This window comes from Monopterus albus, unplaced genomic scaffold (genome assembly GCF_001952655.1).
Source record: "Monopterus albus unplaced genomic scaffold, M_albus_1.0 scaffold93.1, whole genome shotgun sequence".
Taxonomy (NCBI): domain Eukaryota; kingdom Metazoa; phylum Chordata; class Actinopteri; order Synbranchiformes; family Synbranchidae; genus Monopterus; species Monopterus albus.
This window is the reverse complement of record NW_018127973.1, coordinates 337,754-354,306: the sequence shown is the minus strand read 5'-3', so window position 1 is coordinate 354,306 and position 16,553 is coordinate 337,754. Positions and strand designations below refer to the sequence as shown.

The following is a 16,553-nucleotide window of genomic DNA, read 5'->3' as shown; positions in this document are numbered from 1 at the left end:
AGAGCTGAAACAGGATCTGTGACACTTTGTTGCTAGTCCACTGTGGTGTCGCTTCTTCAACCAAGCCCTTCACGCAGTAATAACCCATTTGAAAGGCAATACGCTTTTCTTATGAGTTAATAGAGAATAATAAAGTTTGGTGAAGCTTGAGAAACTAATTATCGACAGTCTGGTTAAAGCACAGAGATGGACAGCATACTGAGCAGATAACACAAGAGACAGAGATATAGGCAGACTTAGGACACCACTGTCATAATAATGCCCAAAATCTCAGTGTTGTATTTTCACTGATTTCTCACTTCTCTCATCATCAAATATTAAGAATATTAAGGAAGATTATTAAGAATGTTAGGGAGAAGCTGAGATGCCAGATGTAATACAGGCTATTTATAGTTATAGTCAGCCCGGGTCAAACTGAGTAAAAGACAGACAACAAATGCAGGGAGAGCTATGGTCCCCTGAGACCTGCTATAATATATTACTTATTGTGTATAATTCAAATAGCCATCTATCTCCAGTTAGTCATTCTGCTTGCATCAGGCCTTTCACATTTATTATCATATCAGTTAACACGATTTAATGCAAATGGCTCCACCCAGAAGCAATGCCTACATATCAATTACTGACAGAGTGTTGTGCATGAGTTATTACAGTAACACTGCTGAATTAAATTGCACCTAAGAGGAAGCATTTGAATGAGAATGATGGGAAAGGATGGCAGAATAGGAGGCAACATGAGAAAGAGGAATAAAGTGCTTTGTCCTCACTCCTTTATTCTTTGAGATACTCTCTCAGTATTTCGTGAGTGTCCAACTAGATGGCGACTCAATAGGATCCTACATCTCAAATCAATGTTATTCTCGCAAATGGAGATGAAATAACCTATACTCAGAGCTCCTCCTGGCAACTGAATTGCCACCCATTACATCTACACAGAAAATATACTGAAATCATTAAAAGCTCAGAGCAGAGGATCAACGGCTGCAAACAAATTCTGTTTCTTCTTCTGTTTATCTCTGCAGCAGTTTTGGTCTTTCACCTACTCAGCAAAAGTGAAAGCCAATATAAATATGAAGAGGATTTTTTACAGGTTTTAAAAGTGAAAATTATGTGTTTTAAAATGCCTTATAAATGTTTTTCTTAATTTATTATATTTATGGCTCTAAGCAGGAATTGTTCACAGCTTTATGGTTGTAAAATTTCAAGTGCGAGGGCCCATGGTTATAAGGCTGCTTTATAAGTGCTGTTACACTGCAGAAGGCATTTTGTGAATCCGTCGAGGCACAACTAGTTTTCCCAGTGGGACCTCCAAAGTACGAACCAGAGTCCCAGGGGGACACAGGGCACTGCATTTATAAGCAGATGGTGGTGGCTTCACGCTCCCACAGGAGATCCCTATCACATTTTATTTCCCCTTAGAAAAGCAGTCAACCTTACAATGAAAACAAAGCATACGCTGGAGAATAATGCCATTCAAACAGCAAGTCAGCAAGTTGGCAATAATAAGTGCAATGTTGTGATCCTGTAGCATAATGAGTTTAGTGTTATGGAATTTTAATAAAGCAGGGTGACTCAAGTTTTGAACTTACTTTTTTCATTAAAGAGCTGCTGCACTTTGACATAGGTTACAATAATATTAGCATTGCTCTAAGTATAATTTTCTGTGGATGTTTCTAGGTTATTACCATTTTTCTGATTTGTTCAGCTCCTCCATACTATACCTGTTTCCACACCATGCAGGTGTTTCCATTTTGTGCACTATATCCTATATCCTAAAACATTACTGAGATGCATCTGCCAATAGGTTCTATGCAAATCCCTGGCAGCAGTCTATTCTGCTAAGTGTAAAGTTTAATTTGTATTCACTGAGTTTGTGATTAATTGCAAAGACATGGTTGATATTATGAAACAAGGGAAAGCCCATATACAAAAAGAATTTTAAGAAATAATGTCCTCTCCAGGTTTCAAACTGCTTGCTAAGGCCCACACATCTGTAGTATAGGATCATTCAAAGAGATATAGGAGTAGAGGAGTCCCCAAATCTTGGGAAATATCCATATGCTAAAACATAAGGCACACCTAAAAGGCTTATTCCAATATCCATCTCACCAAAAAAGACAATGTGTGATTCTCAAAAAAAAAAAGACTATCAGAAGAAGAAAGAAAACTTCAAATATTTAGCAGGCAGGAGTAAAAATCTCTTTTAAGTTAATTTTAATACACTCATGAAATACTGAGAGAGTATGTCAAAGAATAAAGGAGTGAGGACAAAGCACTGGAAACCAGAAATTCCCTGTTGTTAAGAGTCACTGCTGAAATTGTCAGACAATTTTAAGTTATTTAAGGTATGACTTGTTGATAATGACCAAATTACAAACCAGCTATGTGACTGTGGAGTATTTCCAGTAAGTGAGAAAGCATCTGACACGGACTGTCTCCTGCTGTGTGCCACATGTGTGAAAGGGCAACTCTGGGCAAGTCCAGGGCTGATGCTGCAGACATAGTCCCAGGTTCATGTGTGAAAACAGCTTTACTGTACAGATCAACTATAGGCTCTAGAACCTTTTTGAAATACAGTATATTGATGACAGCTCCTGCATGTTGTTATTCTTCCATTTAAAATAATTTTTAGATTTGTTTTTACTATATACATTTATTTGTTCGAACATTGCATAAAGCAACTTTTGAAATTAGCTCTACAGTCTTACAGTCTTCTTGTCGGTTGAAACTTTTCTAAAGGTCACTTTGTCAGGAGCAATGAAAACACTTATTCACTTATAGTGAAGTTGCAAAGTTTTCCCCTCTAATGTTAATGCTCCAGTTCAACTTGCATCACTATTTATTCGCCATCAAACCATGCTGAAATTGTTAAAAGAGCAAGATAAACAATAAAGCATCCACAAAAAATCTCCAACTACTCAGTTCTGTCAAATAGAGCCAATTACTGTACTGTATGTAGCAAAATCCAAAACTCCTAGTTTACGTTGCAAAGATGCTATGGCTGCACTGCACTTGTCGCCCACATGGTCTTTTTCATGAGCTAAACCATTGTGCTTCAACCAGCCACATCATGTCACCTTAGTTAAGGTGATTCACCTAGAAAGTATTTGGTTATGATCTAGAGTGTGCTTCCTGAGTCTCAATTATGTTGTTACACCAGCAAAAGCCCTCTAGCTGTCCCTCCAAAGCGACACTAATTAGATGGAAACCACAGCCAAAAGGGGGCTGCATTACCATACCTACCTATCACCTGGGTGTCTGTGTGTGGGGGAGTAAAAAAACAGAGAACAAAAGAACTGGTTGCAGTTAGACTGCAAGCTCCAACAACTGGCACAGTGTCAGCTCTGCAAGCCATTTGCAAATGTGTCTCTATCATTCACGCTAATAATTCCTCTTTACCTTGTTCAGAAGGCATAAAGAGAGCTGATGCCAACAGATGAATTAATTTTGTTTTAAAAGCTTGTCTGTTGTGATGGGCATTTCTGAAAAGCTTTAAGAGGACACTGAGCTGTCAGACTTTTATAGTTGATAATATAATGGTAATCAATAAATATCTTCTTTGCCTTGAGGTAATGAGTCGTAAGCAATTATCCTTGTGAGTCAGTGGTGTCCAGTCCTGGGTCATGGAGGTTTTTATTCCCACCAAATAAGACAGCTGCTGATTTCACTAAGTAGTTCCTCCCTCTCTGGTTGAGGGTGTGTTAATTAGTGAAATCAGCTGGTGGAACGCAGGCTGTACGGAACCCTGCAGACTCTTCACTAGCGCATGACCGGACACAGCTCTCTTCAAACGAATAATTGTCCTCTGTAACCCAAGCTAAATAATAAATATAGCTCTCTAACATGGTGTTAAAAGGTTCCTCATCTGTTCATGAACAAAAGATGCATTACTATCCCTGGAAATAAACAACAGGCCACTTTATCTCATCTCTAATTTCATTCATCACTGCACAGATTTGCCCTCGAAGCCCAGTTTCCCCGTGAAGCTGATATGTTGCTTAAACCATTGCGACTTTTTATAAAGATTTACTCAACCACGATTTCAAGCTCCATATATTTGCTTGCACTCTCAGATCCTCAGTCATTTTTTCCACAAACAAACAACAGAAAAATACTTAGAGAGCCCATGGCACACTTTTGCTTGTTTTCTGACTTATCTACAATGTTACAACGGTGAATTCTCATCCTAGATGTCACCTAAAGCTCAAAAAATGAAGTGTACGTATGTTCTAGTATTTCTATGCAGAAGCAGTTTGGTTTATACACATCTCACAAACTCTCACTCACGAGATATTTTTTGGGGGGATAGTTTAAGGATCTCCTTGAATGGTCATAATCTCCAAGCAGTTCAGTGTTCATGTGAGCTTCCCTAACATCCACCGTTGCCATTGTAAAAGTGGAATTTTTCGACTGCGCCTGGTGTTGTGGATATTTTACTTCCTTCTGCTGCACTGTGACCAGAAAATATGGAGAAAAACACTGGGTCTGAGGTTACTGCATGTACAGGAACATTCCAGGCACTCGCCATTTTACTTGACCAGGTCTAACCTACAAGCAGCCAGCCTCTGAAGGCCTGTCGTAGGATTTGAGGTACTGTCATTGTTGAAAACCGCCTATTTGCCAGTGTTTTTTGGTTTCCCTGATGAGATGTGTTTAACCTGTTCAAAAGTCAGTTTCACGTAGCGCCCCCCTCAGTGGTTGTGGTTAGGATAATGTTAGGATTCAGGTTAGATGACACACATCTCGATGGGGAAACAGATTTTGACACAACACCGGCGTGTTCACGAACTATCCTCTCATTTTCAGGAAGAGGCGCTCAGGTTTTATCATTCTGAAATAATTACAGACTATTTGGAGTCGTGATAGGTGCAAAGCTAATTTAGAGGCGCCCAAGATTAAATATTAGAACGCAGGAATCGAGCAAAATGAGCATGCCATGGGCACTTTAAACACAAAAAAACTGATTGCTGATTTCACCAGTTATAAGTGTTGCCAGTAATTTCCCTCAGCTGAAACTATTTAAAATTAATTCTGCGAGTTTCCGAAACATACATGAAATCTCATCTTTTGTCTGAATAAAACACTTTGTGTTGGTTAAAGATTGTTTGTCTACATAAACATTTGAAGTGCCATTATAAAATTATATTTAAGTATTATTGTCTAAATATTAATGTCCACTATACACTATTAAAACTATTGTATATCTTGAAATATGTGTCATTGTTAAACTAGGCAGGTTTATGCAGAAGTTGATTTTTCTCTTACAGACTGGCATAACAACAAGCAGCACCGCTATTAATAAAAACATATCTGCAATGCAAATAATGATGATGATGACAAAAATCTGAATATATTTATGCAGCCCAAATATACAATTGTGATCATGTGTAGTACAGTCATTATTGAAAAATAAATCATTAATGCATCCATGTTTAATTTATACTAAATAAATACAATTTAAATGACAATTCCATAGTTGGTCAGAAAATGGAAATTAGATATTTTTCTCTAACCATTTGCAGAGCGTCTAAATATAAAGAAATGAGAAGAGGCAGATATGTATAGCACAATATACTGCTACTATCATAGGAGATCTATGCATTTATGTTGTTTAATAAAACACAAATTGACTTAAATAGCATCAAAAATAAAAATCTGCAGTGTATCTATAGCAACCATTTTCCTCTAAATATAAAAAGCATGTTAATAAAGACCTTTATAGGATAGGATGTATATACTGTATATGATGAGTGCAGATTGTCAGAAGGGAAAGGTGAAGGAGGACAGTATAACAGAGTATTAAACCAGTGTGGATGGCTGGTCAGCTCTGATAACACCTCTCCTACAGCAGATGTATCCATCTTCTTGCTCTACCTCATCCTTTCACAGGTCCAGACAAACCTCAGGTCATTGTCGGTGACACAAGCACACACACACACACACACACACTAATGTCTAGCTGGACTGCAGGGTGTAGCTGAGGCCAGGCAGGGGTGAGAGGTGACAGATACTAAAGCCCACAAGATATGACAATGTCCTCCATAGCCGACTGGTAGAAGATGCTGGATGCAGATGGAGGACTGCCTGTGTGTTTTATTGCATGAATTAGCTCTGTTATGGTCATTACATTGGGCCTGCTGCTATAGTATATTTCAACTGACCAGGCTCTGACCCTGGGAAATAAGGTCATGGTTCATGTAAATCTTAACCATCCTTAAACTTGAGGTCCCATTCAACATTAGAGACCATTCAAAATCTCTGTGAGGGCATTTGATCTATTCTGCTAGTATCTAATAAAACAACCAAGCAATTGACTCTGTTGTTTGCAGTACAGTAATGTAAAAATGCAAATGGGCCCGGATTCTAGTCTGCTGCAGACCTATTTTAAAAGTTATCTCCAGTGTATGTGTGCCAATGGACAGCATAACAGACATTTGCCCAAAAAAAGGAGAGAGAGGGGTATTTACAAGATTAGCATGCAATGCATGGTGAGGAGTATAAAAAGCAGGAGAAGGGCTACCCCTGAGAGTCATGTCTCTTTATAGAGTAAGTCCCCATTTCACATAAAAGAGGCACTGTTAGTATGGCTGCTGAAGTAGACAACTGAGTGAGACTTGTGTGCTCAGAGCTACTTCCAGACTTAGATTCAAGGAGTTTTGGAAAGATCTGAACTAATTTACCTTTTCAGTATAGCCACTTAAGTTAGTCTAAATTCAGTTTGCTTTCTTTGCCTGGGAAGAACCATTTGTTCCTTCAGAAGCGTGTTATTACCTTGCTAACATGCACTATGTAGTTTTTCCACCCCGACCTGTGTCCTCTGCATCCATGCATTTTATTATTTGAAGTATATGTGTTGCTATGTCCTTGTGCTATATGTGAGCACTGAAAACTCTCCAGAAACAGTGGAAACACACATTTAGTTCCTGGCTTCTTGGAAGTATTTGGTCAAAGCAGGAGGGCGTTAATCTGACTTTTGGCAATTAAGGGAGTTTTGTTTTGTCTGCTGTATTAGCATAAAGTCATTTCTTTTTGTCAACAGTTATACTTTATCCTTAACCCTCCTTAAATTCTGGACTTCCAAAGATGTTTCCTCAACACGTGTTAAAATGCAGCCTTTGGAGAAAGAGACCCATACCCTACAAAACAATTTGAACAGATTTAGCAGATCGCTGGGCTGGACTTTCTCCGGCCTAACAAACATTCCTGGATTTATGGACGACCGCATGACTATGTGTTTTTGTGTATGTTTCATTATGGATATACTTTGTAAAATATCAGAATGTCAATTTAAAAAAAAATGAAAAAACACTGAACACTGCCTGTTGGTGTGTGTCCTGCAGTCAAAATGACAGCACTCCATTGAAGGGTGCGTGGTATTCTGTAAGCTATCAGCATCAGATGCATAGCACATATACATCAAGCTGTGGCTGCACTACTGAAACTGCAGTCCCTATTGTTATCGCTGCCTCTTCTTTCATGTATTTGTCAATGTTTGACTGTTGATAATAAATACTGAGTCTTAAAAGATGCTTTCTGCTTCTGTTGAGCTGCTAAGAACCTGATATTATCTACTAATTTACTTCATTGTAGTTAAACTGTAGATATCTGGACACCATGTCTCCCTCATGTTTGATGTGGTGTCCAATCAAAATAGAAAAACAAGGTGAACAAAGAAAGCACAATACATTGCCATCAGCTGTGTTTTTAAGCATATCTATAGATTTTTCTTTTAAGGCAACCCTGATACACTATAATGGATGCAGTAGAACTGTAACTTTTCAAGCTAATGAATCTGCCTTTTAGAAAATGACACCTGGACACATTCTCTTTACAAGGTCATCATCCTGCAAGCCTGCTTGTTCATTAAAACAGCCACCAGACATCTTTGATCTAATTCGAAATAAAGGAGAATATGATAAAAATGGGCCATTCCTATTAAGATCTCATCCCATCCCATTGTATTTTTTCCCAATACTATTTTCTCCTTCATGGGAACATGAGTCTCTAATTTCTCCTGGGAGCCACAAACTGCTGCTATCTCAGCTGTGTTTACTAATCTTCCCTTGACACCAATTTCTCAGCCCCACTGGTCCAATGTAAATAGCCTTATCTCATCAACTCTTGTTATCCCCCCACCTTGGCTGTGATACATACCAGCCATGTTAGAAGTCAGTATAGGGGGATTAAACCAGAGAGAAGGCAAAAAACAGAAACATATTTCCTGAGCCAGTCTCTGCAGTGAGGTTATTCACTCTAAATGACATAGTGAAAATGTCAAGGTGTACCTAACGGACGAATACTCCTGTCACTATACTGTGACACCAAATAGATGAAGAACATAAGTAATACACTGCTGCTGGTGTGAAGCTGAGGGATGAGTGGCTAATAAACTGAATTTGTCTCAGAACTGATCGATTGAAAGTTGATGCTCAGCACTTCTCGTGCTGTCTCGTCATGTCCAGATTGCAGTACCTGCCTCGTTCCACCTGTGCTAAAACGTTCCACTGAAGGCCCCGGATTCCTGTAAATGCCAAGGCTGTAAGTTTTAATTAAACCCAAAGGGAAAAGTATTAATTATCCCATCGCCTGCCGTGAATTGGCTGGTGGCTACAGGCAGACTGCCCCTCGAATGCTGATGATGTGGGAGTGAATGAGGTGTTTAGGAATAAATTTGGGATTTATCAAGTTCAGAATTCTATTTGGATAGGCGCCTGCGGACAAGTAGGAACTTGTGTGCTGTAAATCAAAATCAGAAGCTTTTACAAATAGCTGTATTTATCCCTGCAGGACATTTTTGACTGTTTAAAAGCCTACTCGGGTCGATAGCTCCAAAAGGAGGGAGTATTCCCTGAGGGCTGCAGTTATTTCTTTTTAAATTATTTACAGTACAGTACCTGCTTGCCTCCTATCTTGTCATCTTTACACCTGATCCTCTTAATTCATTTATCTTTATATCTGCCACATCTTCTGCAGTTCTTTCAGTGAAGCTTTTAAACTTGCCGCTGCTGTTGAACAGCTTCTTTCTCTCCATCTTGGGTACAGTGATCAACTAAAGTCATGTTTTTGTCAGATATGGGTCAAATTCTCATCACCATATCATAGATTACCCGATTGGTTGTACCTGTAGGAGGCCATGTTGTTCACCACATTGCAAGTTTCTATGTAACAAATACTTCAGCAGAGAGCTCACTGCTGCCACTGATATTTCTGCTGAGAAAATGAAACAGCACTCTTCTCTTTGTCAGATCCCTGTAGGTATTTGTTAATGCAGAGATGGAGGAGTGCCTTATAAACTATGCATGCCATCTCCCTCTGGCAACCACCAATAGCATGATGGCAGGAAAATGCTGGTTTCCATTTGTCCTGTGAGGCTTGTTAACATGAAGTTATCCATGGGCTTAGCGAGAAGCAGACAAAACTGGGGTGAAGCTGATGCATGGTGGGGGCTGGACATCTATAAAGGCAGATTTGTGCATAGTTGCACATTTCAGCTACAGTCATTCAAACAAAAGTTAATTTATTGCCCCATAAACTGAAAAAACAACCACACACCAACTGCTGAGATGCCTCAAAATAAAGCTTTTAGCCTTGCCACGTGTTTCAGTAAGGTTTTTAGTGGTCACCTCTGTCTAATCAACAATCTGCAGTCTAGAGACACTGAACAAAGCAAAATGGCTGCAGCCTGAAAAAGTAGTGAAGTACAAGTACAACTGTCGGAGAGAGGAAAACTCACCCCGCAGGAGGTCAGAGCTGGCGTAAGGTGAACTGTACGTCCGAAACAGCAGCCAGTCAAAGTCATCCTCTTCTCCCTGGGTGAAGTCACACAGACTGGGGTCTGAATCCTCCTCAAACGTGCAGCCAGCAGCTGGAAAGAGGGAGAGGAGTTTAAAACAATGGCTATCACTGAGCTGAAACATTTTTGCTTACTAATAATTTAATGTTAATGATTAATAGGTTGTGAAAATTCTTTTGTCAATCGACTCATCGTTTCAGCTCTACAGTCAACACTTCTTAAATACAACAGAGCCATAGTGTTGTGGTGAGTTCTAAGACTCACAGGTTCTTCATTTTTTATTTCACCAAACTTCTTCCTCTTATGGAAACTGGAAGAAAAATGAAAATGAAATGACTGAATGAAACAAGATGTCATCTTCCCACATTTAAAGCACACAAACCAGTCTTAGCCACAAGCTATAATCAATTATGCACAACAACCACGCTGCCCACCTCTGTACTCTTTAAGACCAAAGTATGACCTGTGTTTGCAAATGGTGTGACCTTCTCAACACAACTGGGTAAACCAGGCTTTGCACTGCTGCTCACAGCCACAGGTCTGCAGCTGTACAAAGTGTTATGGTAGCAATGTAGTGCTATGGATTAATAGATTTATCCCAGAGTGGACATTGATGGCAACTTGTGATCTGTCAGACTGATGTTCCACTCTGAAATTTATTCCCAGGCCATTTTCTGTTTTGGACTTTTATTCTGAAGCCATTTCCTGTCTTATGCCACCCTTGCCAGCCTCAGCTTGACCCTGCCTCTGATTGTCCTCAACTTCTTTCACTTGTTGCTCGCTATCTCCCTGGTTCATCCCTTTATTTTCACCTTGCTGGTTCATATGCCATCACCATCTGCTCTGTCCTCACCTGTGCCCATTTGTCTGTGTCCCTGCTCAACTCCCTATTGGACTCAGACCTGCGGGGGGAGAGCAATCATGCTCAAGCACGGTACGAAACAATCGTGCCTAATGTGAAAACATCCTTATTTTGCTAGGCATTAGTTCCTGTTTCCTGAGGCTGCATTTAGGTCCTTTACACAATCCTGACAGATAATTTACAATGGACACAAAATAATGTGGACAGAACTCTTCATTCTCTTAAATCACCAGAATTATTAACACAACATTGCAAACTCAACATTATGAGCACATATATAAAATGGTCTGACTTTTAACAGTGCAGAAATAATCAGCAATAACTGCACTGTGCCCATCAGCCTGGTTAGAATGGTCAAACGTTGACTGAATGCCAGTTGATTGTCCTGTGTCATGCATGGGGGTTTATGTATCCAAACTGTAGTAAATGAAAAGTGTTCACATGTATACAGATCCTCTCAAACCAACAGCAAATCAAGCAGTAAGCTATAATTACACAAACCATGGCAAAAGCAATAATTGCCTCTGCATCTGAGGAGAATTAACCCTCCCCTAAAACATTCACAAATATGACTACATATCCCAAAGCCCATTCACAAAGGCATATACAAATAGTAATAACATTTGGGGAAAGCAGGCACCCTTGGGAATGCAGTGATTATCATAATACCTCACAACTGCTATTCCATGTGCCAAAAAGCTAATTTTTTCAAATTATATTTAATAGCTATGGCTTTAATGGCCCTTGGGTCCTGAATAATGTGCTTCAGTCGTTGCTCTCTGCATCTGTTGCCATATTTCACATTAGTCCATCAGTGTGAGAATTACAGTCTAACAGTGGGCAGTTTGAACAGACCAGTCATAAGACCAAAGCCTGTGTCAGTAATAACTGCAGCAGGACAGCATGAGACACAACATGCTAATGATAGAAATAACCATGAGCAGGTCCTGAAGGTGACCCCTGTGGTCTACAGCTTTATTGCTGCTCATTCTTTTCTCTAATCTGCCATTAAACAAATGGTCTCAATATGACAGGCTGCAGACAAAAAGTCAGCCGGTCTCACTGAGGAATCGTAATTCTCATTTTTACTATCAATGTACAACATAGCGACGGCGTCATTAACAGGTTATTGCGATTGTTGGACCCATTTGGTACGTTACACGCTAAATGAAATGGAGGACAAGAAAGTCTTTCACAGGGCTGAGCATAGAATTTCTTTTTTGAGAAAACAACACTTTAGTCTGAGGCACATGTTTTAAAAAACTTTTCATGTCAAATATTCTCTTAAATCAGGTACCTACATTTTCTGTAAATATAATAGTTACAGAAAAAATTGCCAAAGCTTTCAGTATCCTTACTTACATAAAACATCTGGTTTAAAAAAGACAAAGAGGCGCCACAGAGACCTAAGGATTACAACGCTGGCCGGGAACTGCAACATTCTTGGTTCACATCCAGCTGGGGGTCTCTGCTCCAAGTAGCTCACTATCTCTTATGTCTCTTTTTCAGATTAGTGGTTTGATTCCTGGCTTGTCCAGTCAACATGTCGAAGTGTCCTTGAGCAAGACACTGAACTCCCAGTTAGTGTGAATGTCTTGAGTGCTTGGGAGAATGAATGGGTGAATGGCCAAATAATGTGAAAGCACTTAGAGTGTGCTGCAAGTATAAGACCATGTACACTAACAGTACAGACAGAGAGATACAGAGCTACATGCTAACACCAACAAACAACTAATGCTTACTATGGTCACCATCGTCTGATATATCAGCATGCTAACATTTGCTAATCAACAGTGGTGGAAAGTAACATTTACTCAAGTACAATTTTGAGGTATCTGTACTTTGAATATTTTCATTTTCTGCTACTTCATACTTCAACTTGACTACATTTTAGAGGCAAATATTGTACTTTTTACTCCACTGCATGTTGTAATTTTAGTTACTAGTTAGTTTTCAGAATCAGATTCATACAAAAAATACAGTATGATGGGTGGGAAATTCACAAGCTACCCAGCAGTAATTCAACTTTAAAGCATAAGTAAGTTAAAATTAGCTCCCCCTTTACCAGCTGCAACATTAAATACACAATAATGCAATGATATTATATACTGTTACTAGTTAGTTTTCAGAATCAGATTCATACAAAAAATACAGTATGATGGGTGGGAAATTCACAAGCTACCCAGCAGTAATTCAACTTTAAAGCATAAGTAAGTTAAAATTAGCTCCCCCTTTACCAGCTGCAACATTAAATACACAATAATGCAATGATATTATATACTTTAATGTTAAATGTACCATTCTGCATAATGAGTACTTTTAGTATTTTAAGTATTGTTTGATGGGGATACTTTTGTACTTTTACGTAAGTAACATTTTGAAAGCAGGACCTTTACTTGTAACAAAGTATTTGCTACTTTTACAAAGCTGAGGGCTCTGAGTGCTTCTTCCTCCACTTCTAATGAGCACCATACACAAAGTCAATATGAGGAAACATCATTAGCTTTACATATATTTGCTCATAAACCAAAGTACTGGACAAATAAAACTTTTGTCATAGAGATGACATTAGATGAAAAGCTACCACACTGTATCCAGAGGTGGACATGACCGTCTATACCAAACACTTATTACAAGCAGTCTAATAGTTGTTGAGACCAAACATGTTGACCAAAAACCAAACATGTGAACCAACTGGTTCACAAGAGAAAAGTCAGTGGATCACCACAGTCATTACTGTGAAGTAGAGCAGCAGACTGTCAACACTACCACTGAAATAAAAACTAGCCAAGACCAAGAGCCAAATTTTCTTTGCTGGATGCTACAGACAGTTAGCATTCAAGAACAGTAATAATGTTCACACTATAGTACTTCCACACTTTAATACTAGTTCTTGCTCCTTTGATTAAAAGGTTACAGTTGGTCCAAGTTGTTGAACTTTGTGTAGATGGTGTATTCGCTACAGCACAAATACACACTCACGGTGCCCTCGTATACAGCTAACCTGCTACTGTATACCTTCAGCGATTATACAATAACAGCAGAGCACATCTACCATCATGTAAGCTTGGTCTATTGGGTGAAAGTAGCAGCCAACCAGCAGGGGAGGGAGCGTGCTTTTCTCCCTCTTGCTTTGATTTATTGCCCTGTGCTGGGCTATTACTGCATAGATCTGCTGCTGAGGCCAAGGGTTAATTGTACTGCACTGAGGTCTATTTCTAATAGAACAGCCAGAGATATGAGACCTGACACATCCAAACGCTGGCACTATATTATTCCCTGCTGCTTCAGTAAATGAAGCCTGCAGACTCCTCCCAGTGAAAGTCGGATCATGCAGTAGAAGGAAGCAGGGATCTGAGGCCATTTCTGTCTGGGAATGTCATCTCCTTAGAACGCACCGGGAGAAATCCAGTTCATCTATCATGACAAATGCACTCCCTCCTCAGCTCCTTCTGGAGCACCAGTGGGTGTCTGGGGTGTCAGCGACCATTTTTTACCTCAGTAATTACAGCATAATTTAGTGCAATGACCAGTGCAAAGTCAAGACACTGCCAAGATTTTCTGGCTGATTAAGACACGTTTCACAGTTTGTTCCTGCTGTTGTTAGCTGATATATATCAGCCACCATATTCTTTATCTTTAGTCTAAATATAGTCCTTTAATGTCACTACTTTGTTTTAAAAGGAATTTCTAGAGGACACATTGATGCAAATCATGTCATTAAAATGCTACTAAGGCTTTCTGTTGTCATCACAGTGATTGTGTCTGCTCTGTTAGATAGGCTTGAAAACATTTTTATAAAGTAGGTCTACAGAAAGAACATGCTGTGACACTTCCCGGGAGCAAACTGGCAGAACAGATCAATCTTTTTGCTTTTGGACAAACAGGCCAGGCAGCGTTGTTTCAAGGATGCAATAACTGTTGAAAAATGTTGAAACAGCTCCAACAGCGCCACATCTGCCCGCTGTGTTGCCCTGTATGCACTATGGCACCACCGAGTTCTTTAAGAGGAGACCAAATAGAGAAGGAGTGAAATGGGAGGGTCTGATGATGATGAGGGAAGTGATTTATTGTCTTGAGCAAAAGAGATTTTTGTCATTTTAACACTAATGTCAGCATTTACTGTGAATTTAAGCTTTCTCTTGAGAGTACCAACGTGGATCTCTCCATAAAAAAATTAAAACATATCCTCTCTGACTTTATAGTGAACCAAAATAACTTGAGATTTACACTGTGGAAGCGATAAGGCATCGGCTGTCAGAGGATGGATGCAGTAGTTCCTCCTTGATTTCAGAAAGACATAAAAGAAGGTGGCAACTTGTTTACCAGACACTCCAATTTGCCGCCACATTCGTAGGGACACGTAAAAACGTTCCTTAGTTTTTTATGTGCAGTTAATCAAGGCTGTGAGCCTCTTGCTGCTCATATCGGTTTTTAGTGTCACGTGCAGCCCTTAATATTAGATTTGGTATCTCTTCCACTGTTTACTTGTATAATCCCCTGCCTTGCTATCTAATTAAAGTGTCAGCTATGCACAGTGAATATTGTCAATCACAGCTTATCCCCTTTATTTGCATATGTTTTAAGAGTAAGGACGCTGGCCTAAGCTTATTTAAGGTGCTGCTACGCCGACAACTTTCTACTTGAATAAACCAAACACAGCAAAACAGGAAGAGGGTGAAATCGAAGTGGCTGAGCTCTATCCCATAGTATTCCCAGCAGTGAAGGTGTTTTCATTTTTCTAAATTACAACCAAAGTCAAGATCACCTAAATCAAAAGTGCTATTAGTGTGTAATCTCTAAATGTACACTTTTTAAATATTTCATAGCAGTTATTAATACAGAAATCAATCCTTTGATCTGAAAAACTGCAGTTAATCTTTTCACTGACTCCTAAAAGATTCAGTGCAGTGAGCAGAATATAACAGCAGAGTCCAACACCACTGAGCAGTACTTGTACAGACTGTAAATTAGCAGCACTTGTTTGAGTACAAAATTATCATATCAGCCACTCACAGAGGTAGTAAAAAGCTGCATGTGAGAATTCTGGTGTAAATTAGCTCAAGTGACCTAATTTAGGGAAGATACAGTGTGGAAAAGCTGAGCTCATTGACAACAGCTCACTGGGAGCATGAAATGACAAATATTTTTAATTCTTCTTGTGTTACAAGATCTCTGGGCCACAGAGGCCCTACCACAAAAGAAGAGATGCAGAAATGCAAAAATAAAAGTAACATGCAGTTGGGTAATATGAATACAATCGCCTATTACAGTATGTTGTATGTAATTTTATATCATGAAATATATTGATCAGCCATAACATTATGACCACCTTCCTAATACCGCGTACACAGGAGTCAGTGCACCAGTCGGTCGGCACTCATGTCACTCTGCAGATAACTGTGCATCTTGTGTGAATCCATTTGCTTCCAAAGATCTACTGTCAGGAAGAGCACACACATGTGGAACATTCAGTGAAAAACCTTGGTAAAAGGAGTGAAAACTGTGGTCACGAGCACAAGTTAGGAATAATGTTTTAGACCAACATTTTTAGAACAGCCTCCCCACTCTGGGTGTGACATCACCACTGTAGCTGCTGAATGTTTCTCTTCATAGAGACCAATGTACAGTGTTTCTCGTTTAACCTTTTTAACAAAGATTCAAACAAAGTGGAATTTTTTGAAAAGTACAAATGGAAGTTAAAAGTTTAGCCTACAGTAGATCATTCTCATCATCGGTTGATGCTTGGGCATCCATGACTGTGTCACCGGTTCACTGTTTGTCCTTCCTTAGACACTGTTGGTAGGTACTGACCACTGCAGACCAAGAACACCCACCAAGACCTGCAGTGTGGGAGATGCTCTGACCCAGTCATCTCACCATCACACTTTGGTCCTT

The 16,553-nt window shown here is 39.4% G+C and overlaps 1 protein-coding gene across 6 annotated transcripts in view; it reads right to left on the bottom strand.

The window, feature by feature from the left end:
- Positions 1–16,553, bottom strand: part of ptprub (protein tyrosine phosphatase receptor type Ub) — a 163,496-nt gene that overhangs the window by 99,374 nt on the left and 47,569 nt on the right. For 5 of the 6 annotated variants that reach the window (XM_020608395.1, XM_020608389.1, XM_020608390.1 and 2 more), the window contains exon 2: positions 9,734–9,865. In XM_020608395.1, the coding sequence (XP_020464051.1) occupies positions 9,734–9,865 (132 nt within the window). Of the gene's footprint in view, positions 1–9,733; positions 9,866–10,057; positions 10,104–16,553 lie in introns of all 6 variants that reach the window. The other variant, XM_020608394.1, reaches the window with a different exon arrangement.